The sequence below is a fragment of the Mirounga leonina genome, unplaced genomic scaffold, assembly GCF_011800145.1.
Source record: "Mirounga leonina isolate KUSES-001 unplaced genomic scaffold, KU_Mleo_1.0 Mir_166, whole genome shotgun sequence".
In the NCBI taxonomy this organism is placed as follows: domain Eukaryota; kingdom Metazoa; phylum Chordata; class Mammalia; order Carnivora; family Phocidae; genus Mirounga; species Mirounga leonina.
In genome coordinates, this window is record NW_023270418.1 from 32,475,364 (window position 1) to 32,502,861 (window position 27,498).

Sequence of the window (27,498 nt, forward strand, 5' to 3'; positions counted from 1 at the left end):
TAAAGCTAGGACCCTCATTGTGGCTTCCAGCCTCCAAAACTGTGAGAAATAAATATCTCTTGTTTATAAGCCACCCAGTTCTGTGCTTTTTGTTAAAGCATCCCAAATGGACCTAAGATACTATACAATTTGTATTTTTAGGATTGACATCATGATTTACAAATTATTAAGATTCATTTCACTCTTGTAATGCCATTTTGTTTTAAGGTGCACAGTTGGTTATGGAATGATAGGTCTAATGTAATGATTTCCCAGATCTTATTTTCTTCTAATATTTTACAGATATAGGAGTATCACTGTGGAAGTACTTGAAGAACTAGAATATTTTTTTAAAATGTTCATTAAACAACAGCTATTTGTATGATGATGTTCTTTTCCAAAGAGATTAAAATGATGTTTATACTGTGTTACTTATATTTATTAGAATTTATTTTACTCCATAAATAGGTATCTATAGTGATTAAAAACACAGGCTTTAAAGTCAGGTCAATGCTAGAGCCCTAACTTTTACATGTGATGTAACATTTGAAAACCAGTTTTCTCAGTTGTAAAAATGGGGATAATAAAGGAATTTCTATCTCATAGAATTAAATTAATTTAGTTAGGTAATATTATAAAGTGTTAGTATAGTGCCCAGTACATAGGAAATGCTTAAGTAAATATTACTTGTTATTAATAATAATAATAATTAATAATAATATTTAGTTTTACTTTGAGTAGTCAGGCTAAATGTTGACTAAATAGTTGCTCTTTATTTTGCTCCAAACTTTCTGAAAGGATTTCTTGAATATAAATCACTTGTTTTGGGGAAGCTAAAAAACTAAATGGCACCAATTTTTTTTTTTAAAGATTTTATTTATTTATTTGACAGAGACACAGCGAGAGAGGGAACACAAGCAGGGGGAGTGGGAGAGGGAGAAGCAGGCTTCCCGCGGAGCAGGGAGCCGGATGCCGGGCTCGATCCCAGGACCCTGAGATCATGACCTGAGTCGAAGGCAGACACTTAACAACTGAGCCACCCAGGCGCCCCCAATTGTTTTTATTTATTGAAAAAACCCATAATAAGAAAAAAAAACCACTTCGATTTCTCCATACCTTTTATTCTCACTCAAAAAGGAATAATTTCTTTGCATATTAATTACCAGATATAAAGAGCATAAGCTGTATAGCCTAATAATTGGCAGGAATTTTATTTTTTAAGGTATTCTAGACTTTTCTGTATTTATTTGATAAATCAAATTTGAGTTCTTTAGTATTTAATTACTCCATGGGCATTTAAAAATTAATTTTTTCTTATTTATTAACTATTTTATATGTATGATATAAAACAGAATAATGAAAGAAATATCACCCATACTTCTAGAGGTAATTACTATTAACATTTAAATATTTTTCCTTAAAGTCTTTTTTCCCCTCTACCTATATATTTACATAAATACCATTTTCCATAGTATATTTTATATTTCTCACTTACAGTAAGCATTTTCTTACTTCATAAGAAGTCTTTGAAAATGTAATTAAAAAAAAATCACAGTGGAGGTCCTAGCTAATGTAATAAAGCAAGAAAAATAAAAGGCATAGAAGTTGGAGGCAAAAGTAAAAGGCATAAGTAAAATTGTCTTTATTTACAAATGAAATGATTATTTATGTACAGAATTCTAGGGAATCTGCAAAATAAGTATTAGAAGAAATATGTGTATTTAGCAAGGTCACAGGGTATAAAGTCTATAAACAAAAAAATTATTTTGATATACTAGTGGCAAACAAGTAGAAAATAAAACTTAAAAAACAGTTTTGGGGTGCCTGGGTGGCTCAGTTGGTGGAGCATATGACTCTTGACCTTGGGGTTGTGAGTTCGAGCCCCACTTTGGGTGTGGAACTTACTTAAAAAAAAATTGCATTTGGGATGCCTGGGTGGCTCAGTTGGCTAAGCGTCTGAGTCAGTTTCAGCTCAGGTCATGATCTCAGGCTCCTGAGATTGAGCCTTGCATTAGGCTCCGCACTTAGTATGGAGTCTGCTTCTCTCCTTCTGCCCCTGCTCACATGCTCGCTTTCTTTCTCTCTCTAAAATAAAATAAGTATTTTAAAAACATACCTTTAAAATATTTCCATTTATAATAGCATCAAAAAACATGAAACACTTAGAAATAAATTTGATGTAAAAAGAAGTTCTCGGGGCACCTGGGTGGCTTAGTCGATTAAGCATCTGCCTTTGGCTCAGGTCATGATCCCAGGGTCCTGGGATCGAGCGCCTCATTGGGCTCCCTGCTCAGCGGGGAGTCTGCTTCTCCCTCTGCCTTTGCCACTCCCCCTGCTTGTGCTCTCTCTCTGTCAAAATAAATAAATAAAATCTTTAAAAAAATAGAAGTTCTCTATGCTGAAAATTACAAAACATTGTTGAGAGAAATTAATGGAGATATATATTATTGGAAGATAGGGAGATTCAGTATTTCTAAGATGCCTGTTCTTCCCAAATTGATCTATGGATTCAACACAATAGTAGTAGACTTTTTGTAGAAATTGACAAACTGGTCAAAAATTTATGGGGACTATATATAGCAAGGTGGCAGGCTATAAGGTTAATGTACAAAAGTTAGTTGGTTTTTTATATGCTAGCAATGAACAAGTGATTTTTTTTTAAAGATTTTATTTATTTATTTGACAGAGAGAGACACAGCGAGAGAGGGAACACAAGCAGGGGGAGTGGGAGAGGGAGAAGCAGGCTTCCCGCAGAGCAGGGAGCCCAATGTGCGGGTCAATCCCAGGACCCTGGGATCATGACCTGAGCCAAAGGCAGACGCTTAACGACTGAGCCACCCAGGCCCCCAACAAGTGATGTTTTAAATTAAAAACATATTACTGCTTACATTAGCACCCCCCAAAATGAAATACTTAGGTATAACGTAAAAAAAAAGTACAAGATCTATATGAGGAAATCTATAAAGCTTTGATGAAAGATATCAAAGAAGAACTAAATAAGTGGAAGAGATATTCCATGTCATAGATAAGAAGATTCAATATTGGCATGTCGTCTGTTCTTTCCAACTTGATGTATAGATCCAGTGCAATCCCAATCATAATCCTGCAAGTTATTTTGTGAATATTGACAAACTGATTCTAAAGTTTATATGGAGAGGCAAAAGACCCAGAATAGCCAACTCAGTATTAGAGGAGAACAAAGTCAGAGAACTGATACTACTTGACTTCAAGACTTAATATAAAGCTACAATAATCAGGACACTGTTGTGTCGATGAAAAAAAAAATAGATAAATAGATCAATGGAATAGAGTAGGGAGCCCAGAAATAGAGCCCAGAACAGAATAGAGAGTCCACATAAATATAGTCAACTGATCTGTGACAAAGGATTAAAGGTGCTACAATGGAGCATAGGTAGTCTTTTCAACAAATGGTACTGGAACAACTGGATATCCACATGCAAAAACATGAATCTAGACAGATATTACACCTTTATAAAAATTAACTCAAAATGGGTCATAAATGTAAATGTAAAATACAGAACTATAGAACTCGTAGAAGAGAAAGTAGGGGGAAATGTAGATGACCTTGGATATAGAGATGACTTTTTAGTTACAACAACAAAGGAATGATCAATGAAGGAAATAATTGATAAGCTGGGCCTTATTAAAATTAAAAAGTTCTGCTCTGTGGAAGATAATGCCAAGAGAGTGAGAAGGCAAGCCACAGACTGGGAGGTAATACTTGCAAAAGACACATCTGAAAAAGGACTGCTACCCAAAATATACAAAGAAATCTTAAAACTCAGCAGTAAGAAAACAACCTAGTTAAAAAATGGGCAGAAGACCTGGATAGGCATCTCACCAAAGATAAACAGATTGCAAGTCAACACATGATAAGATGCTCTTTATTATATGTTATTAGGGAATGGCAAATGAAAACAATGAGATATCACTACACACCTGTTAGAATGGCCAAAATGAGAATACTGTTAACCAATGCTAGCAAGGATGTGGAACAGAGCAACTCTCATTCACGGTTGGAGCCACTCTGGAAGACAGTTTGGCAGTTTCTTACAAAAACTAAACATACAGTATGATCCAGTAATCACGCTCTTTGGTATTTACCCAAATAAATTGAAAACTTATGTCCACATAAAAGCTTCTCCATGGATTAGCAGCTTTCTTTGCCAAAATTTGGAAGCAATCAAGATACCGTTCAGTAGGTAGTAGATAGATAAACTATGTATACCTAGACAGTAGTGGCTTTACTGGATAATAGGGTAACTCTATCCTTAATTTTTTGAGGAAAATCATCTGTACTGTTTTCCACACTGGCTGCACTAATTGGCATTCCTATCAGCAGTGCATGAGAGTTCCTTTTTCTCCACATCCTCACCAACACTTATTTCTTGTGTTTTTGATTTTAGCCATTCTGACAGGTGTGAGGTGATAGCTCATACTTTGGATTTGTATTTCCCTGATGATGAGTGATATTAACATTTTTTCATGTGTCTCTTGGCCATTTAAATGTCTTCTTTGGAGAAATATCTGTGCATGTCTTCTGCCCATTATTGGATTATTTGTTTTCTTGAGTGTTGAGTTATATAAGTTCTTTATATATTTTGAATACTAACCCTTTATCAGTTGTGTCATTTGCAGATATCTTCTCCCGTTCAGTAGTTGTCTTTTAGTTTTGTTGATTGACTTTGCTGTGTAGAAACTTTTTATTTTGAAGTAGTCCCAATAGTTTATTTTTTGCTTTTGTTTTCCTTGCTTCAGGAGACATAAATCTAGAAAAATGTTGCTATGGCTGATGTCAGAGAAATTACTGCCTGTGCTCTCTTCTAGGATTTTTATGGTTTCAGGTTCTTAAACCATTTTGAGTTTACTTTATGGTGTAAGAAAGTGGTCCAGTTTCACTTTTTTGCATGTAGCTGTCCAGTTTTCCCAACACCATTTGTTGAAGAGACTTTTTCCCATTGCATATTCTAGCTTCCCTTGTTGAAGATTAATTGACTCCATTTAATCATGGGTTTATTTATGGACTCTCTATTCTGTTCTGTTGGTCTGTGTGTCTATTTTTGTGCCCATACCAGACTGTTTTCATTACTACAGCTTTGTAATATAACTTGAAGTCTGGAATTGTGGTATCTCCAGTTTTGTTTTTCTTCTTCAAGATTGCTTTGGCTATTCAGGGGTCTTTCGTGGTTCCATACAAATTCTAGGATTATTTGTTCTAGTTCTATGAAAAATGCCTATGGTATTTTGATAGACATTGCATTAAATCTGTAGATTGCTTTTCATAAGATGGACATTTTAACAATGTTCTCTCAATCCATGAGCATGGAATATCTTTCCGTTTGTGTCATCTTCCATTTCTTTCATCAGTGTTTTATAATTTTCAGAGTATTGGTCTTTCATCTCCTTGGTTAAGTTTATTGCTATATGTTTTATTATTTTTGGTGTAACTGTAAATGGGACTATTTTCTTAATTTCTCCTTCTGCTTCATTATTACTATATAGAAATGCAATGGATTTTTGTATATTGATTTTGTATCCTGTGACCTTACTGAATTCATTTATCAGTTCTAGTAGTTTTTTGGTAAAGTCTTTAGGGTTTTCTAAATATAGTGTATGTCATCTGCAAATAGTGAAAGTTTTGCTTCTTCCTTACCAATTTGGATGCTTTTTATTTCTTCTTCTTGTCTGATTGTTGTGATTAGGACTTTACTTTGTTGAATAAAAGTGGTGAGGACGGACATCCTTGTCTTGTTCCTGATCTTAGGGGAACAGCTTCAGTTTTTTCGCCATTGAGTATGATGTTAGCTGTAAGTTTTTCATATATGGCCTGTTTTATGTTAAGCTATGTTCCCTCTAAACCTACTTTGTTGAGGTTTTTTAATCATGAATGGATGTTATACTTTGTCAAATGCTTTTGTGCATCTATTGAAATGATCATTTAGTTTTTATTCTTTTTCTTGTTGATGTGATGTATCTCATTGATTGATTTGTGAATATTGAACTACTCTTGCATGCCAGGAATAAATCCCACTTGATTGTGGTGAATGATTTTTTTTAATGTATTGTTGGATTTGGTTTGCTAATATTTTGAGAATTTTTACTTCAGTGTTCATCAAAGATATTAGCCTGTAGTTCTCTTTTTTTGTAGTGTCTTTATCTGGTTTTGGTATCAGGATAATGCTGGCTTCACAGAATGAATTTGGAAGCTTTCCTTCTTCTTTTATTTTTTTGGGAATAGTTTGAGAAGAATAGGTATTAACTCTTCTTTAAATGTTTGGTAGAGGGGCATCTGGGTGGCTCAGTTAGTTAAACATCTGCCTTTGGCTCAGGTCATGATCCCAGGGTCCTGGGATCGGGCCCCTCATCAGGCTCCCTGCTCAGTGGGGATTCTGCTTCTCCCTCTCCCTCTACCCCTTCCCCCCACTCATGCTGTGTCTCTCAAATAAATAAATAAAATCTTTAAAAAAAAATGTTTGGTAGAATTCACCTGTTAAACTCTCTGGTCCTGGACGTTTGTTTGTTGGGAGTTTCTGGATTACTGATTCAATTTCATTGCTGGTAATCAGCCTTTTAAATTTTCTATTTCTTCCTGATTTAGTTTTGGGTGGTTATGTTTCTAGGAATTTATCCATTTCTTCTAAGTTGTCCAATTTGTTGGCATATAATTTTTCATCATATTCTCTTATCCTTTGTATTTCTGTGGTGTTGGTTATTTCTCGTCTTTCATTTCTGATTTTGTTTGAGTCCTCTCTCCCTCTCATGCTCTCTCCTTTTTTTTTTTTTTTTAAGATTTTATTTATTTGTTTGACAGAGAGAGACACAGCTAGAGAGGGAACACAAGCAGGGGGAGTGGGAGAGGGAGAAGCAGGCTTCCCGCTGAGCAGGGAGCCCGATGCGGGGCTCGATCCCAGGACCCTGGGATCATGACCTGAGCCGAAGGCAGACTCTTAATGACTGAGCCACCCAGGCGCCCCAATATTTGTCTTTCTATGTCTGACTTCACTTAGCATAATGTCCTCAAGGTTCATCTGTGTCGTCACTAATGGCAAGATTTCATTTTTCTAAAGGCTCAATAATATTCCAGTATATGTGTGTGTGTGTGTGTGTGTGTATGCGTGCGTGCCACGTTTTCTTTATCCATTCATCCACTAGTGGAAACTTAGGTGGTTTCCATGTCTTGGCCATTGTAAATAATGCTGTAGTGAACATGTGTGTGCATTTATGTTTTCAAATTAATGTTTTCGTTCTCTTTAGATAAATACCCAGAAGTGGAATTGCTGGATCATATGGTAGTTATATTGTTAATTTTCTGAGGACTCTTCACTCTTTTTCATAGTGGTTTCACCAATTTACATTCTCTTTAGTGCACAAAGGTTCACTTTTCTCCATATCCTTGCAACACTTTATTATTTCTTATCTTTTTGGTAATAGCCATCCTGACAAGTGTGAGGTGATAGCTCATTGTGGTTTTGATTTGCATTTCCCTGATGATTAGTGATGTTGAGCATCTTTTCATGTATAATAATTATCGGCCATCTGTATGTCATCTTTGGAAAAATGTCTTCATATCCTTTGCCCATTTTTAAATCAGATTGTTTGGGTTTTTGCTATTGATTTGTTTTTTTGTTTTTTGTTTTTTTTAAAGATTTTATTTATTTATTTATTTATTTATTTATTTATTTATTTATTTATTTGAGAGAGAGAATGAGAGAGAGAGAGAGCACATGAGAGGGGGGAGGGTCAGAGGGAGAAGCAGACTCCCCACTGAGCAGGGAGCCGGATGCGGGACTCGATCCTGGGACTCCAGGATCCTGACCTGAGCCGAAGGCAGTCGCTTAACCAACTGAGCCACCTAGGTGCCCTGTTTTTGTTTTTTTTTAAAGATTCTACCCATTTATTTGACAGAGAGAGCAAGAGAGCACAAGCAGGGGGAACAGTAGAGGGAGAGGGAGAAGCAGGCTCCCCACCAAGCCTGATGTGGGGCTTGATCCCAGGACCCTGGGACCATGACCTGAGCCGAAGGCAGATGCCTAACCATCTGAGTCACCCAGGCACTCCTCTGCTATTGATTTGTATGAGTTCTTTTTTTTTTTTTTTAAAGATTTTATTTATTTATTTGACAGAGAGAGACATAGCGAGAGAGGGAACACAAGCAGGGGGAGTAGGAGAGGGAGAAGCAGGCTTCCCTGTGGAGCAGGGAGCCCGATGTGGGGCTCGATCCCAGGACCCTGGGATCACGACCTGAGCCGAAGGCAGACGCTTAATGACTGAGCCACCCAGGCGCCGCTGTATGAGTTCTTTATATATTACAGATATTAACTCCATATGAGATACATGATTTGCAGTTTTTTTCTCACATTCAGTAAGTTGCCTTTTCATTTTGTTGATAGTTTCCTTAGCTCTGCAGGAGATTTTAGTTTGATGTAGTCGCACTTGCTTATTTTTATTTTTGTTGCCTTTGTTTTTGGTGTGAAATCCCAAAAAATAATCCCCAAGACCAATATCAAGGAGCTTCCTGTTTTCTTCTAGGAGTTTTATGATTTCAGGTCTTTCATTTAGGTCTTTAATCCATTTTGAGGGGCGCCTGGGTGGCTCAGTTGGTTAAGCGACTGCCTTCGGCTCAGGTCATGATCCTGGAGTCCCGGGATCGAGTCCCACATCGGGCTCCCTGCTCAGTGGGGGGTCTGCTTCCCCCTCTGCCCTCTTCCCTCTCGTGCTCCTCTGTCTCTCATTCTCTCTCTCTCAAATAAATAAATAAAATCTTTAAAAAAAAATTTATAATCCATTTTGAATTAGTTGTCATGTATGGTGTAAAATAGTGGTCCAGTTTCATTCTTTTGCAGAGCATTTACATTTTTCTAGTATTTATTTTTTTTAAGATTTTATTTCTTTGACAGAGACACAGCAAGAGAGGGAACACAAGCAGAGGGAATGGGAGAGGGAGAAGCAGGCTCTCCGCTGAGCAGGGAGCCCAATGTGGGACTCTATCCCAGGACCCTGGGACCATGACCCGAGCCGAAGGCAGACGCTTATCGACTGAGCCACCCAGGTGCCCCAAGCATTTACATTTTTAATTTGAAAATAATTTTAGGCTTACAGAAGAATTGCAAAAACAATACAAAGAATTCTTATATACTCTTCATCCAGCTTCCCCTACAGTTGATACTTCAAATACCTATAGTGCAGTTATCGAAGCTGAGAAATTACCATTGGTAAAATAGTATTAACTACAGACTTGATTAAGATTTAACTAGTTTTTCTACTAATGTTCTTTTTTGGTTCCTGGGTCCATTACAGGATCTCAGTTTGCATTTCGTTGTTATGTTTTATTAATCTCTTTCAGTCTGTGACAGTTTCTCAGTCTTCCTTTTTCTTTCATGACCTTGATACTTTTGAAGAGTATCAGGTATTTTGCAGAATATCCTTCAGTTTGAGCTTTTGTGATGGTTTCTTATATTAGATTGAGGTTATACATTGTTGGGAATAATACGACAGAGATGATGTATTCATTTCAGTGTATCATATGAAGGAACAGATGATGTTGATGTCTTTTTATTAGTAAAATTAACCTTGATCACTTGGTTAAGGTGTTATCTGCCAGATTTTTTTGAAGTGGAGTTACTTTTTGTAATTTTTAAATATTTGGGGGAAATAGTATGAGACTTTGCAGATAACTTGTTTTTCCTTAAATGTTTGTCCAGTAATTTAGTATTCATTGGTGAATCTTGCCTGCAGCAATTATTACTGTAGTATTTTGTGATTTCATATGTCCTCATTTCTTCTACATTTATTTATTGGAATTTATCTTTAAGGAAGAGCTATTCCTTCTTCACCTTTTATTTATTAATCCAGTTATTTATATCAAGATGAGCTTGTGGATATTTATTTCATTTGGGGTGTTATAATTCAGTACTGTTTTCTGTCCTACTTTGAGTGTTTTCAGATGTTATAATTCCTGTCTTACAATGTTACTGTTTTTGCTTTAAACTGTTAGTTGTATGTTAGGAAAAATACGAAAAGAAAAAAGTATCTTTTGTATTTACCCACTTATTTATTTATGGTGCTCTTCATTTCTTCCTTCCTTCTGGGTTTTCTTCTTCAGCCTAAAGAACATCCTTTAACATTTCTTGTAGTCAAGACTTCTGCCAACAAATTATTTAATCCTCTGTTTATCTTAAAACGTCTTTATCTTGGGGTGCCTGGGTGGCTCAGTCGGTTAAGTGTCTGCCTTGGGCTCAGGTCATGATCCTGGGGTCCTGGGATCGAACTCTGCATCGGGCTCACTGCTCAGTGGGGAGTATGCTTCTCCCTCTCCCTCTGCTCCTCTCTCAGCTCATGCTCTCTCTCTCAGAAATAAATAAAATCTTTAAAAAACCTAACAATTAAAATATCTTTACGCTTAACAGTGTTTTAAAAAATGTCATTCCAGGGCGCCTGGGTGGCTCAGTTGGTTAAGCGGCTGCCTTCGGCTCAGGTCATGATCCCAGAGTCCTGGGATCGAGCCCCGCATCGGGCTCCCTGCTCAGCGGGAAGCCTGCTTCTCCCTCTCCCACTCCCCCTGCTTGTGTTCCCTCTCTCACTGTCTCTTTCTCTGTGTCAAATAAATAAATAAAATCTAAAAAAAAAAAAAAAATGTCATTCCATTGTCTTCTGGCCTCCATTGTTTCTCAGAAGAAGTCACCTGTAATTCATAGTATAGTTCCTCTGTATGTAAAATGTGCTTTTTTCCCCAGCTTGTTTCAAGATTCTTTAGGGGCACCTGGGTGGCTCAGTTGTTGAGCGTCTGCCTTCAGCTCAGGTCATGATCTCAGGGTCCTAGGATCGAGCCCCGCATTGGGCTCCCTGTTCTGCGGGAAGCCTGCTTCCCCCCCTCCCACTCCCCCTGCTTGTGTTCCCTCTCTCACTAAAAAAAAAAAAAAAATCCTTTTTTTTTTTTTTTAAATCATTTCGTCCATTATGTACTTAGGTGTGATTTTCTTTGCATTTATCCTGCTTGGGGTTTGCTGAGCTTTTCACATCTTAATAGTTTTCATGAAATTAAAAAAATTTTATCCATGAGTTTTTCATATTTTTCCTGTCCCATTCCACTATCTTTTCCTTCTGGAACTTGCATTATACATGTTTGTGACTGGTTGGTATTGTTCTATAGGTCTCTAAGATACTATTCATTTTCTTCAATCTCTTTTCCTCTACTGTTCGGATTGGATAATTTTCTTTGTTTTCAATAATTTCACTGATTCTTCTTTTATATCTAATCTATTAAAACTGTCCAGAAAATTCTTCATTTCAATTATTGAACTTTTCAGTTGTAGAATTTCCATTTGGTTCTTTTTTTACAGTGTACATTTCTCTGCTGATATTTCCTATTAGTTGACTCATTTAAACTACCTTGGTCTTTGAACATATTTATACTAGTTTGTAGTTTAAAGTCTCTCCTAAATGTAACATCTATTACAGGCTTGGTTTTTTTACTGCCTTTTTTCTTGCAAGTTACATTTTTTTTCTTTGCATGTCTAGTAAATCCTTATTTTATATTGGGTAATGTGTTCGTATTTTATATTCTGTTTTACCTCTGAAGAGTGTTGATTTTTGTTCTAGCAGGCTAATCACCTTAACCTTGTGTTGGCTTGTTTTTGTACATTTTATAGAATTGATATGTAGAAACCCAAGTCATTTTTCAAACTCCTCTAACTTGGATAGAGTTGGATACCACTCAACCTCCAAATTATCTTTTCTGTGGATCTTGTTGAGGCTTGTTTTTTTTTTTTTTTTTTTTAGGTTAGATCAGGAGCAGATTTCCATCTACAAAGTGTTTTGTTTTTTTTTTCCTTCTAAAGCCTTACCTTTTTGGCCTCTTAGCTGGATACCATCAGCTTTATCAAGGTCTCTCCATTCTGGTTGGACCTGAAAGCCAACATTTTCTAGCACTGCTTGACCACTTATATCTTGTTCCATTCTCAACTCCACTGCACCTGCTCTCTGGAGAATTTTATATAGTCTCACCTGTACGTGCATAGTTCACCTTTTGGCCAAGGACTCATGAGGAGCTCCCACACAGACTTTCAGTACCCACTTCTGCATAGGTCCCTCCCCTCCAGTGCTCTGCCTTGTAGATTCCAGGTACTTTTGCAACTCTGAACTCTGTTCTGTGTCTCCTCAGCTTACTGGAACCACTGTACTCTGCTTGAGTTCTGGGTCCCTGCTCAGTGGACAAGAAAATTTCCACAGGTAGACATCCAGGGCAATCCTATGATTTACCTCAGGAGTTTTTCCTTTGTCAGGGATCACAGTCTTGGGCTACATCTTATCCAGTGCCTGAAAACAGCTGACTCATATGTTTTATAGTAGCTTTTGGTGGGAGGGCTGATTTGGTACCTGTTATTTCATCATTGCTGGACAGAGAAATTTCAGTATATTGTTTTGATGTAAGTTCACATTGCCACATGATTGAAATTTTGCTACTTCATCTTTAAAAGTTAAGGAGTTAAGTGAAGAGATAGTTTGATATTGTTGATGATATAATTCTTTCTTCCTTATCCCCACAGTATCTCAGCAAAAAGGTGCAAAAAATTTTTAAAGATTTTATTTATTTATTTGAGAGAGAGAACATGAGCAGGGGGAGGAGCAGAGGGAGAGAGCAAGGCAGACTCCCCACTGAGCAGGGAGCCCAATGTGGGGTTCGATCCCAGGACCCTGGGATCATGACCTGAGCCGAAGACAGATGCTTAACAGCCTGAGCCACCCAGGTACCGCCAAAAAGGTGCAAATTTAAACTCGTTTTTGAGTGGTCATGCTGGTTTATTTAGTTTATTTAGTTCTTTCATCAACAGCTTGTAGAACATAACATTTAAAGTTTCTCAGTCTTTAATGATGGTTTGATTCTTTTTTTTTTTTTTTTAAAGATTTTATTTATTTGACAGAGAGAGACACAGCGAGAGAGGGAACACAAGTAGGGGGAGTGGGAGAGGGAGAAGCAGGCTTCCCGCAGAGCAGGGAACCCGATGTGGGGCTCGATCCCAGGACCCCAGGATCATGACCTGAGCCGAAGGCAGACGCTTAATGGCTGAGCCACCCAGGCGCCCCGATTCTCTTTTTTTTAAACTTTTTTTTTTTTAAGATTTTACTTATTTGCGAGAGAGAGAGAGAACATGAGAGGGGGGAGGGTCAGAGGGAGAAGCAGACTTCCTGCTGAGCAGGAAACCCAATGCGGGACATGATCCCAGGACTCCAGGATCATGACCTGAGCCGAAGGCAGTCACTCAACCAACTGAACCACCCAGGCGCCCGGATGGTTTGATTCTCTTAAAAGTCCAGATTCAAAGTTAATTTTTTTCTGGTCTTTGACAATAGTACTTAATTTTCTGGCATCTAGTATTGCCAATGAGAAGTCTAACTCCGGTTTCTTTGAGATAATTTCCTTCTCTTTTGTAGAGTTTAGGATTTTCTCTTTATCTTTGTTATTCTGGGTTTCATTTTGATATGTTCAGCTCTGTGACTTTTTTGTGCCTTTTTTTAAAGAAATTTATCATGCTTGGCATTTGGTAAATTTATTCAAACCGTACTTACATCTGTCTTTGTTATAATTCTCAGTTTTTATTTATTCTGGACCTATTTTTTATTTATTTATTTATTTTTAAAGATTTTATTTATTTGACAGAGAGAGACACAGCGAGAGAGGGAACACAAGCAGGGGGAATGGGAGAGGGAGAAGCAGGCTTCCCACGGAGCAGGGAGCCCGATGCGGGGCTCGATCCCAGGACCCTGAGATCATGACCTGAGCCGAAGGCAGACGCTTAACCGACTGAGCCACCCAGGTGCCCCTGGACCTATTTTTTAATTTAAATCTTTTAGTGTTTTGTGTCTTTTTAAGACCTATCCTTAATGTCTTTATGGATTTGCCTATTTTGGACATTTCATATAAATGAAATAATACAATATGTAGCCTTTTTTGTCTGTCTTTCTTTATTTTTTTTGTTTCTTTCTTTCTATTTTATTTATTTGACAGAGAGAGAGAGAGAGAGAGAGAGCCAGAGAGTACAAGTGGGGGGAATGGCAGAGGGAGAAGGAGAAGCAGGCTCCTCTCTGAGCAGGGAGCCTGATGCAGGGCTCAATCCCAGGACCCTGGGATCATGACCTGAGCCAAAGGCAGACGCTTAAACAACTGAGCCACGCAGGTGCCCCTTGTCTGGCTTCTTTCATTAAGCATAATGTTTTCCAGATTCATCTATGTTGTAGCATGTAACAGTACTTAATTTATTTTTATGGCTGAACAATATTGCATATTTTGTTAATCTGTTTATTTTTTTTTTTTAAGATTTTATTTATTTATTCATGAGAGACAGAGAGAGAGAGAGGCAGAGGGAGAAGCAGGCTCCCAAAGAGCAGAGAGCCCGATGCGGGACTCGATCCCAGGACCCTGGGATCATGACCTGAGCCGAAGGCAGACGCTTAACCATCTGAGCCACCCAGGCACCCTAATCTGTTTATTTTTGATGAACACTTAGGTTGTTTCCACTGTTGCCTACTATGAATTATGCTGCTATGAAAGATTCAAGTACTACCTTCTTTTTTTTTTTTTTTAAAGATTTTATTCATTTATTTGACAGAGAGAGACACAGTGAGAGAGGGAACACAAGTGGGGAAGAGGAGAACCAGGCTTCCCGCTGAGTAGGGAGCCCGATGCGGGGCTCAATCCCAGGACCCTGGGATCATGACCTGAGTCGAAGGCAGATGCTTAACCAACTGAGCCACCCAGGCGCCCCCAAGTACTACCTTCTTTTAAATGTGTTCTTTAGTCACAGACAGTCACTAATCTGCCTTCCATAACATTTTCATTTCAAATACTGTATCTTTAATTTCTAAAATTTCTAACAGGGTTTTTCCCCCTTAAACTTTCTGTTTAATTGATGGCAGTATATTCTTTTTTGAAAAATTTTTTTGAGTATAGTTGACACACAGTGTTACATTAGTTTCAGGTATATGGCATAGTGACTGAACATCTGTATATGTTATGCTATGCTCAGCACAAGTGTAGCTACCATCTGTCACCATACAACACTATTACAACATCATTGACAATATTCCCTATGCTGTACCTTTTATTTCCATAACCTATTCATTCCATAACCAGTAGCCTGTAACTGTTATTCCTCATCACACATTTTGCCCATCTCCCATCCCCCTCCCCTCTAGCAACCATCATTTTGTTCTCTTTTATTTATGATTCTTTTTGTTTTTTAGATTCCAGTTATGAGTGAAATTTATATGGTATTTGTCTTTCTCAGTCTAACTTATTTCACTTAGAGTACCATCCATGTTGTCACAAATGGATGTGATTTTTATGGCTGTGTAATATTCCACTGTGTGTGTGAGTGTGTGTGTGTGTGTGTGTGTGTGTGTACCACATCTTTATTCATTCATCTGTCAGTGAACACTTGGGTTGCTTCTGTATCTTGGCCATTGTAAATAATGCTGCAGTAAACATAGTGGTGCATATTTTTTTAAATTAGTTTTTTTCCTTTTCTTTGTGTAAATACCCAGTAATGAAATTATTGGATCATATGGTAGTTCTATTTTTAATTTTTTGAGGAAACTCCATATTGTTTTCAACAGTGGATATACCAATTTACTTTCCCACAAACAGTGCATGAGAGTTCCTTTTTGTCCATATTCCTGCCACATTATTTCTTATTTTTCATTTGAGCCATTCTGACAGGTATAAAGTGATATTTTACTGTGGTTTTGATTTGCATTTCCTTGATGATGAGTGATGTTGAACATCTTTTCATGTGTCTGTTGGCTATCTGTATGTTTTATTTGGAAAAATGTCTATTCAGGTCTTCTGCCCATTTTTAATTGAATTATTTGTGGGTTTTTTGGTATTGTTCTTTATTTATTTTGGATTTCAACCCCTTATCAGGTATATCATTTGTAAATATCTCCTTTCATTCAATAGGTTGCCTTTTTAATTTAATTTTTTTTTTAAGATTTTATTTATTTATTTGACAGAGAGAGCAAGAGAGCACAAGCAGGGGGAACAGTAGAGGGAGAGGGAGAAGCAGGGTTCCCGCCAAGCAGGGAGCCCAATGCGGGGCTCGATCCCAGGACCCTGAGATCATGACCTGAGCCGAAGGCAGACGCTTAACCGACTGAGCCACCCAGGCACCCCCTAATTTAATTTTTTTAATTTAAGTTCTAGTTAGAATAGGTTGCCTTTTGGTTTGTTGATAGTTTCCTTTTCAGATTGTTTTGTTAATTCTGTTTCCTCATGTATAAGTTGGTGTTTCTAAAGATTTTATTTATTTGTCAGAGAGAGCGCACACAAACAGGGGAAGGGGCAGGCAGAGCAGGCAGAGGGAGAAGCAAGATCCCTGCCAAGCAGGGAGCCGGATGTGGGACTCGATCCCAGGACCCTGGGGTCATGATCTGAGCTGAAGGCAGACGCTTAACCAACTGAGCCACCCAGGCGTCCCTCCTCATGTACAAGTTTTATTAGTTGATATGTGTCACATTTTTCATGGTATTGATCTTTGTTGGTTGGTAACTTTTAGTTTAGAGTTAATTGTCCATTATTTATTTGTTTTGAACACATCCTGCATTGACAGGCTTCCAGTAGGAGGTTCTCTGTTGCTGAGCTCTAATCTTGCAGGATTATATATAATATATGTTATCTATTTATCTATATATATGTATATATAAATTGGTATAAATTTTGCTTGAGTGGCAAGATGCAAAGCTCTTGCATCTTTTTTTTTTTTAAAGATTTTATTTATTTATTTGAGACAGAATGAGAGACACAGAGAGCACATGAGAGGGGGAAGGGTCAGAGGGAGAAGCAGACTCCCTGCCGAGCAGGGAGCCTGATGTGGGACTCGATCCCAGACTCCAGGATCATGACCTGAGCCGAAGGCAGTCGCTTAACCAACTGAGCCACCCAGGTGCTTTTTTTTTTTAAAGATTAAAGCTCTTGCATCTTAATAGATTATAAAGTTCTGAGTCTTTTTCCACTTGTATGACATAGCTGTTAAGGCCCTCACCCTCAATCACTGATGCTGCTACTAGCATCACTTGGCTTTAACCAACTCTCTGGCAGGCAGGTGAAAAATCTCTGGCCTTTGTTCGTGTTTTGGTTCCTTGTTTAGATCTCCCTTGTGTGGCCTGTGTGGATCTTGCTCTTAAATCTGTGACTGTTGCAATATTAGCCCCATGTATTTTCCCCTAGAATATGATACCCCAGATATGGTGTGCATCTTTGGTCCTTTCCTACCACTGTAGATTCTCTTTCTTTTTCCTTTCTGAAGATGAGGGAAATATACCTCTCCATTTCTGGTCTATAAAGTTTTCTCTGTTTTTCTTACCATGATTATGTATTTATTAAGTTTTAGAAATACTTGTTTTAAAGGTGATGGGCACCGGATGATGTGCGGATGTTGAATCACTATATTGTACACCTGCAACAAATATTACACTGTATGTTAACTAACTAGACTCTAAATTAAAAACTTAAAAATATCTGTTTTACCATTTTATGTGTTTGAATGGGAAGATGCAGTTTCAACATATGCTCAACTTACCTTGAAATAGGCTTTTATTTAGTTTTATTGTTCTGCCTTTCACATTTAACTCTAGTCAGTCCATCTGGATTTTTATTTGTGTGTATGTGTGTATGAAGAGAGGCAATTGAAATTGATTTCCCTCAAATCACCACACATTTTATTTAAATTGTTGTTAAGATTTCTGGAGAATTTAGTTATTGACAAGACTTTTTTCACATATCTACATGTTTTCCCCATTCTTCACTGTATCAATACTTCAAAGACAAGGTAGGATTCAGGAACAAGTTTTTTTCTTATTTCACAGAAAGGTAATTTAATCACAGTAAAAAGGGGGTCACCTAAAGTCAGAAAGTTGGTAAGTGGTAAAACTGAAGATTGATGCAAAGCATCTTGGTTCAGTGCCAAGTTCACTAAACTTCAGTGTAGCATAACCTTGCTGCTATATTATCCCATGCTTTATGACTGAATTATATTTGAAAAACAAATAATGGCAAGAAAAATACTACCCATTAATATTGATAGCTAGTACTTGATCTTGTTAATATCCGTACTTTTTGAGATGGTTAAAGTTTTATTAGATATGTAGTATGAATGCTGTAGGAGAAAGTTGTGCTATTAGGATGTATTTTGTTGTTAGGTTTTTAAAGTTGAATTCTTGTATAATATCAACATTGTCAACCTCATTTACAAGGTAGAGCTTGCAGAGACTGGAAGCTCTCTTTATTCATCTGTAGTTCTTTATTATAATCGTACTTTAGGGGGGAAATAAGGGATAACATTTTATAGAATGGGAGATTTGGTTTTTTCCTTTATAATATGAGTGCCAAGGTACAGAAAGGAAGAACCATGATGCCAATTTTGATGATTCAGGACCCGTTGGTGCTTTGTGGAAAGATAGTTCTAGGTCCACGTATGTAAATACACCAAATGGTTAACTTATGAATTAAATTAGCAAGAATTTGCTTTACTTTGTTAAAGACTGCCTTTGCTTTGTTAAAGTCTGCCATAAATACAGTTTGTTGTTAGCAGACATACTGTATTAGGTAAATGCTTGAGTGGGTCATTCTTGAATTTTTCTGCTTTCAGTTCTAAATTAGCTCACTTACTGGATTTGTGTTTATTAAATAATGAGTGAATTTATTAAAAACTACAAGAATATAAGCTAGAGCTATCAACTTTGAAGATTTCTGGCTTTGGACATGACCTTGTGGAAATTAACTGAACATACAAATTGATTTAGCAAATGTGAAAAATTGAAAACACGAGATGAAATGTCTTAACCACATAAAGTAATTCTAAATGTTCAAGCAATTTGCTGATGCATAGCCATTTCCAGTCATATTTTAAATTTTGCAGATAATCTTTTCATCAGGGAAATGCTTTCTTGGCTCATCAGTTTAATAAACAATTCCAGAAATTCTGGTGCTTATCCAAACTGCTTTTTCTTTTTGTCGCCATTTCTTCTTACACAGAAATACAATCTATACTGCCCGGATTCTCTGCAAAACTGAATTGGACTTCAGAGGAAGCCAGCTATTCTCAGGACCTATCAGGGGTCACACCATTCCAGATGATTTTTGAGGCAGGTTTTGTTGTGGTTCTATAAATTACTGATGTCTTAATTCTTATTTTTCTACAAATCCAGTAAAGCCTAGGTCCATCACAGTTCCAAGTTGAAATGAAATAAGGCATTGGTTCCCGAACTTCTCTGTGCAGATGTTAAAACACTTGGTAACTTCCAAAGTACTGGTATTTGTGTCCCACTCCAAGAGGTTGTGATTTAATTGGTCTAGGGTGCTGGATTAGTTTGGTCAGGTTGTCATTTAAAAAAACAAACCACGGATTGGGTGGTTAAACAGTAGAAACATATTTCCTCGTAATTTTGGAGGCTAGAAGTTTAAGATTAAAGTGTCTTGTCATTGTTCCCTCACATGGCCTTTCCTTTGTATGTGGAGAGAGAGCTCTGTGGTATTTTTCTCTTCTTATAAGGACGCCTGTCCTATCAGATTAGGGCTCCATGTTTATGACCTCATTTAATATGTCTTTAAGGCTCTGTGTCCCAAGTACAGTCACATAGGGGGCAAGGGCTTCAATGTGTGAATTTTGGGAGACACTGATGTGGCCTGGGCTTTGGAATATTTTTGAAATCCCAAATGGAAAAAAAATCCCAGATGATTCCTAATGTGCAGATAAATTTGAGAACCACTGAAACAAGCCATTATTTGAATTTGGATCTCCTGAAAAAGAAAATAAAAATATCTTGTTTCAGTGCAGATCCTATTTGGATACATTCTTATTAGGTTGGTTTAAAGATCTTCATTGATTTATTTGTAGCTCAGATTTATGAGAGTGACAGTTGAGTTCTCCATTCCCTTTAACAATTCTCTGATCCCCTATCTTTCTTTCCTTTGTTTGTGGAAACATAAAGAATTAGAATATTTTCTTTTATTTTTTTAAGATTTTATTTAGGGGCACCTGGGTGGCTCAGCCGGTTAAGCGTCTGCCTTCAGCTCAGGTCATGATCCCCGGGTTCTGGGATCAAGCCCCGCATTGGGCTCCCTGCTCAGTAGAGAGCCTGCTTCTCCCTCTCCCTCTGCTGCTCCCCCTGCTTGTGCTCTCTCTGTCAAATAAATAAAATCTTTAAAGAAAGAGAGAGATTTGACAGCACGGGGCGGCGGCGGGGTGCGGGGGGGAGGTTGGGCAGAGGGAGAAGCTGACTCCCCGCTGAACAGGGACCCCAATGAGGGGCTTGAGCCCAGGACCTGGAGATCATGACCTGAGCCAAAGGCAGTTGCTTAACTGACTGAGCCACTCAGGAGCCCCAGAACTGGAGTACTTTAAACATTCTCCCAAGAAGCATTTGGGAGGCCTTTCTTTGTGTTTGGACAATTATATGCTCCTTGTCAAAGGAAATGGGTGCAGTATTGCGACAATAGATATCCCTGGCTGTGCCTTATCTTCTTTAGGGGAATGATGGGTAAAAAATCTGGAGCAATTAATGATTAGTCAGCTTTGAAACTATTAATTTCAAGTAGCAATAAAAAAAAAAAAGCTGATTTCAGTGAACCAAGGAGAGCAGTTCTAGAAAAGGAGATCATGTGTTTTAGCCAGTTTAAACAAAGAATAATTTTGGGGCGCCTGGGTGGCTCAGTCATTAAGCGCCTGCCTTTGGCTCAGGTCATGATCCCAGGGCTCTGGGATCGAGCCCCACATCAGGCTCCCTGCTCAGCGGGAAGCCTGCTTCTCCCTCTCCCACTCCCCCTGCTTGTGTTCCTGCTCTCACTATCTCTCTCTGTCAAATAAATAAAATCTTTAAAAAGAAAAACAAACCAAAGAATAATTTTTATGACTAACATTTATATGTATTATTTAAGGCTCCTGACAACTCTATGAAGTGGATAAAACAGGGATTATCACCCCATTTTATAGGTACAAGAACCCTGAGATTCAGAGAGTTCGATTGACTTACCCAAGGTCATATGAAAGTTAAGTGACAGAATTAGAATTTGAACTAAAGTCTTACTCATTTTAATCAGGTCTGTTTAAATATTTATTCACTCATTCAGGAACCTGTGTTTGTTCAAGTCGGCCACACTGTGCTGGATGTTGAAGGTACAGAGTCCCAAGACACATTACTTGATAAAGGAAAAGATAAACAAGCAAACAAATAATTACAATACAGTATAATATGTATCATGATAGAGATAGGGTATATAACATAGAGGAAGGGTACCTAACACAATGGGAAGTGTCCAAGGTCTGGAGGTCTTGATGAGACTGAAAACAGATTTTTGGGTATAAGGTGTTCAAAGACTTGAAAGAATAGGAAGTTGTCTTCAGACTTACAGAGTTTGTCTTATTTTTCTCCTTATTGCAAAAGCAGTGTTTCCCTCAGGAAAATCAAAGAGAGCATTTAGAACACAGATAATTTGATTTTTTTTTAAAGATTTTATTTATTTATTTATTTGACAGAGAGACAGCGAGAGAGGGAACACAAGCAGGGGGAGTGGGAGAGGGAGAAGCATGCTTCCCACTGAGCAGGAGCTTGATGCGGGGCTCAATCCCAGGACCCTGGGACCATGACCCGAGCCAAAGGCAGACACTCAACAACGGAGCCACCCAGGCGCCCTAGATAATTTGACTTAATTGTAGTAGCCACTGTTAACATCTTGGTGTGCATCTTTTCACATAAGAGTGAGGCATTTCAGTTTCAGGTTTTTAGAATGGTACAGTTCCAAACTATGGCCATGGAAATAGGTGGCTGGAAATGCATGGATGTCAAGGTCAGTGGAGTTGAAGAGGTCAGGAAATTGTGAGACTAAGTTGTTCCTTAGGCCATCAACTTGGATGTGGAAGTAGCCCAGTTGATGGCAGGTCTTAAAGTGCTGAGGAAACGTGAGCTCAGTGCCTGCTGAGCAATAGATGAGAAGTGGCAAAAAGCAGTATGACCTTAGAGGAACAGGAACAAGAGTTCCCTGAAAGTGTTTGTTCCATTACATCTCATTGTCTCTGGTACTGTGCAGCTATTTAAAAGATACTTGAATGAAGAGAGTGAGAAGAGAAGAAGGGGGAGATTGTGAACAAGTTCATCATATATACCTCAAATGGGGAGAAGAGTCAAGTAGCAAGGTTCATAATGGAAGCTAGTGAATGGAGACATCCATGAAAAAGCTATAATAAATGATCCACTGCTTTGGGCATGTGAGGAGAGCCTTTCCCAGGGAATACTAAAGAGAACTTCATTTAGGAGAGATGCAAGGTCTTGTGTTTATGCTCACAGTCAGTCCTGCATCTTGGGGTCCAATCAGCTGGGTAACACGTCCTTCCAAAAACAATTTGATTTTACAAGATCTTCTTGAAATCTTTATCCATTTTTATATTTATTTTTGGCATAATACTAAGTGATAAAATTGGTAGAGGTACATGTATTTCTACAAACATATCTTCATATTTATCTCTATTTCTCTGTATATCTATTTAACTAGAGACAGGAAGAGACAGAGGCACAGATTGACTTTCTTCTGGACAGCCATATAGGGCCCATGACAACCTAAGTTCAATTTGAATATATAAAACAGCTCTGATATGGGCGCCTGGGTGGCTCAGTCATTAAGTGTCTGCCTTCGGCTCAGGTCGTGATCCCAGGGTCCTGGGATTGAGCTGCATTAGGTTCCCTGCTCAGCAGAGAGCCTGCTTCTCTCTCTCCCACTCCCCCTGCTTGTGTTCCTGCTCTCGCTCTCTCTCTGTCAAATAAATAAATAAATAAATAAAATCTTAAAAAAAACCAAACAGCTCTGATATTATCTGTGATATAAAGGTGAAGGCTGGAACATATGATTCAGTAATGGTTTCTGCTGCCCAGGGCTGGCAGCATCTATGTTTTCCTAACAACACTTAAGTAAATTCACTGCTTCTTTTTTTTTTTTTTTTTTTTTTTTAAAGATTTTATTTATTCATTTGACAGAGAGAGACACAGCGAGAGAGGGAACACAAGCAGGGGGAGTGGGAGAGAGAGAAGCAGGCTTCCCGCGGAGCATGGAGCCTGATGCGGGGCTCGATCCCAGGACCCTGGGATCATGACCTGAGCTGAAGGCAGACGCTTAACGACTGAGCCCCCCAGGCGCCCCAAATTCACTGCTTCTATATGTATGTCAGGCTGGGGTACTGGATTTCTAACACCCAACTCTAAAAGGCTTTAAAAGACTTTGTAGACATAGACACATATTTTCATTCTCTTTCAATAATTTATGAGTAGATTTTAAAAGGAGCTATTTGCTTTATGTTAACTATCCTCTGCTGACATGGTATTAGGTCACTTTATCTTCTCAGTCTGGATTAGGTACCAGTCCTTCTTGTGTATTTCTTTAGCATTTCTTAATATATGTAAATCCTAGGACTTTTCACATTGCATATACGTTATTTATTTGTCTCTCTCTTCTACTTAATTGTGAACTCTTTAAATTCAGATTGTTTTATTTACCTCTGTAGGCCCAGGTTACATAATAAACTCCATTCAGTGTTTTGAGTGGGTAATTCAGTAGTTTGCATAAGCATTGCCTGTCAGGCTCCATAAAAGTGATGATAGATTACATAATATCCAATTCTGAAAGCTATATGCACAGATAATGAACTTTCTTGGAGAGACAGCATTGCGTGGGCTTTGAAGTTAGATCTAGGTTTGAATCCCAGTTCTGCCACTTCACTAGCTATGTGTGACCTTGGACAAATTAAACAGCTTATTTAGTCTCATTATTCTCATAAATAAAATGGGGGATATTTCCTACTTGCATATAAACTGTTTGGCATGTAGCAGGTGTTCAGTAAGTGGTAGCTCTCATCATTATTAATTGTAGCCCCTCTCTGGTAGCCGCTCAAGGAATTTTCACTTACTTGGTTGCCTTACTGCTAGATTTAATTAGCCTTTTCTGTGATGTACCCTATAATAACCAAGGCTACAGAAGTTTGAAATTGTTCCAAGAAGTTGTTTTGTAAGTGCTAAGTACAAAAAATGCTTTGAAGAAATCATTGCTTTTCTACTATTTGAACATTTTATAATAAAGTTTTTTTTTTTTTTTTTTTAAAGTAGGCTCCCCACCCAGTGTGGAGCCCAACACAGGGCTTGAACTCAGGACCCTGAGATCAAGACCTGAGCTGAGATGAAGAGTCGGACACTTAACCGACTGAGCCACCCAGGCGACCCTATAGTAAAATTTTTTAAATGAAGGATGTGACTGATATGTATGTGGCAGTTACTGTTTAATCACTACTATATACATGCATGAGTAATCCTAGATCTGTTTCTAGAATTTTCTAATAATTCACATCCACTTTTCTGATAATTTTTTGTAATGATTCTATAATAATCTTTCTAATTTTCCCCACTCATTGCATACTTCTTGATCTCATTTTCAGTGTACTTACAAAAAGTTTCATAGTAATTTGTTCTTTCTGTTTCTTCCTCATTGTGTTATGATATGTTGAGGTCTAGGACCATTTTTTTCTTTAATGTGTTCCTACTACATGGCTCTGTATTCTCTGAGCCACCAATAAGAACTTACTGATTTTTTACTCTATTTCTTCTCATTTTCCTAGACTCTCCCACTTTCTAGAAGACTCCTTATAACTTTGGTTGTAGGGACACTGTATTAAATATAGTGAGTCATTATAGGAAAGTGGTTATTACTAAAGCTTTGGAGCCAGATTTGGTAACCTTGAGAAAATTGTTTGACCTCTTTGAGACTCATTTTTTTTTTTTATCCATAAAATGTGGGTTATATGTACCTAATAGGGCTTTTGTGAGGGGTAAATGAGGTAATATAAGTAAGATATTTTAGCTCCATTCCTGGAATAGAGAAAGCCCTCATTAAATTATAAATTTTATTATATTTGTAGGGAGATATCAGGGTATATTGGAAAGAGTATGGACAATTGGTATTAGACAGACTTAGGATCAAATTCTGGCTCTGTCACTGAACAGCTGGGTAACCTTGGGTAAGTTGCTTAACTTCTCTGAGTCTTGTTTAAAAAAACAATCTACAAAGAAAGGGTAGTAGTACCTGCCTCCAGGATTGTTTGAGGTAATGTTGAAATAAGACCTGCACAATGCTTGCTACGTAGTAGGCATTCAACAAGTGGTATCTGCTATTGTTGCCATGTATAATATATATTTAAAGATTATTATCTGATCCTTAAAACAGTTCTGTGAGGTGGAATGGCTAACTTTTTTTTTTTAAAGATTATTTATTTATTTATTTATTTTTTAGAGAGAGAGAGCACAAGTGATGGGGAGACACAGAGGGAGAGGGAAAAGCAGACTCCCTGCTGATCAGGGAGCCCAACATGGGGCTCGATCCCAGGACCCTGAGCTCATGACCAGAGCTGAAGGCAGACACTTAACTGACTAAGCCACCCAGGTGCCCCTAGAATGGGTAACTTTTATCGCTTTTTTACAGATTAGTAAACAAAATTCAGAGCAATTAAGTGATTTTTTTTTCATGGTTACTTAAGTAACTTTTATAGAGCCAGTACTAGAACACAGGTCTTCTGACTTGTGAGCTTTTTGCTTTACAGCTTTTCCTAAAAAAAAAAATGATTAGATAAATGGATTGATGTTGAAAAATAGTTCCTTTTAGTGTCTGCTACTTTCACTCCATTCTTAATACAGATCAACTCACATCAGGTCGGTAGAGCTAAGATAGAGTTACTCTTCTTAGTTCCGGTCTGAATTACTTCTAAATTTGTTCCAAAAGGTGGTTTTGAAATTGTGGGTTTTGCTCTGATCTTTGTTCATGTGTCTCCTGAAGTTCCATGGAATAGTTTAGCCCAAGAAATGATACCGAATTATTAGATTGCCTTTTATGTCCAATTCTTAGATCCAAAGGTGTTTCCCCTTGGATGTCTGAAAAGCTTTCTCAGGGGTAAGTTACCTTTATAGGAAGAAATACCATTATTTATTTAAAGATTTATTTATTTAAAAATTTATTTATTTTAGAGAGGCAGGGAGGGGCAGAGGGAGAGGGAGAGAGAATCTTAAGTAGACTCCACGCGGAGCCAGACATGGGGCTTGATCTCACCACCCTGAGATCATGACCTGAGCTGAAACCAAGAGTCAAATGCTCAACTGACTGTACCACCCAGGTGCCTCAAGAAATACCATAATTTAATTCATTTGTGCTCCTGGGTTTGTGTATTTGTGGTGGATGTTTTTATTGTATTGTTACAGGTTGATGAAAAGCCCAGGACTTTGATGACAGATAGTTTGGTGATAAAGAATTTTTTACATAAAATTGTCATGGTACACCCTAAGGTAAGCTGTTCTTTTGCACAGTGATGCTTCTCTTGTCATATGTTTTCAGGAGACCTCTACTCTGTAGGACATGAAAGGATATGGTTGGTCCTCTTTCTTTTCATGGTAATGATTACAACTTTTAATATTGAATTGATTTGATTTCTTTGTCCCTAACACAGAGTTGATGTTGGTCATGTGACATAGCTAAGAGCCCTTGGATATAGAGCTTTCTTTGGGTTCTTGTTTTTACTTCCTTACTGTCTTATTATTCAGTTTAGATACTTTTTTTTTTAAAGATTTTATTTATTTGACAGAGAGAGACACAGCGAGAGAGGGAACACAGGCAGGGGGAGTGGGAGAGGGAGAAGCAGGTTTCCAGCTGAACAGGGAACCTGATGTGGACCTCGATCCCAGGACCCTGAGATTATGACCTGAGCTGAAGGCAGACGCTTAACGACTGAGCCACCCAGGGGCCCGGTTTAGATACATTTTTTTTCCTCCTCTGTATTTCATTTTTCTATTAAACCTGGATAATAAACCTTGCTGACTATCTCCTTCTTTTCCAAAGTGACTAGAAGAACAAATCAGGAAATTTTGATAAAGTACTTCAAACTTTGGAGAGCTATAATTTTTATTATTAGCTATAGTTAGGTATGTTTATAGGGATGCATACCATTAAGTATGCTTTATAACTTCTCCTTTTTTTTCTCTTGCTAGCTTTCTACTTTTTCTGTCTTCAGCAGGGTTCAGTGCTTATTATGCCAGTCACTATTCTGAGTGCTTTCCACGCACTCACTCACTTACCCCATGCAACAGCCTTTGTGAAGTAGGTTTTATCATCATCATTCCCATTTTATAGCTGAGGAAACTGTAGTACAGAGGTTAAGTAACTTGCAGAGCCAGGATTTGAATTCAGGCAGTCTGGCTCTAGAGTCCTTTATTACCCATTATGTTACATAGAAAAATGTAGGTCAAAGGTAGGAAATAATTAGAACAGTGAAGTAAACTGGAGGGAGGACAAAAGTCATATGGGGGCAGGGGAAGAAAAAGCAAAGAAAAAAGCATGGAATGTTCTATGTACAAAAACAGTGGGCAGAATAGAGAGAAAAATTGATAGTTCCTTTAAGGGGGAGAAGAGATAACATTGGGAGAAGA

At 37.9% G+C, this 27,498-nt stretch overlaps 1 protein-coding gene across 1 annotated transcript in view; it reads left to right on the top strand.

The window, feature by feature from the left end:
• The window catches only part of CUNH11orf80 (chromosome unknown C11orf80 homolog), a 97,383-nt gene that overhangs the window by 30,734 nt on the left and 39,151 nt on the right, over positions 1-27,498 (top strand). Inside the window, exons 4-5 of the mRNA XM_035013363.1 lie at positions 19,028-19,137; positions 26,278-26,361. Of these exons, the coding sequence (XP_034869254.1) occupies positions 19,028-19,137; positions 26,278-26,361 (194 nt within the window). The remainder of the gene's footprint in view (positions 1-19,027; positions 19,138-26,277; positions 26,362-27,498) is intronic.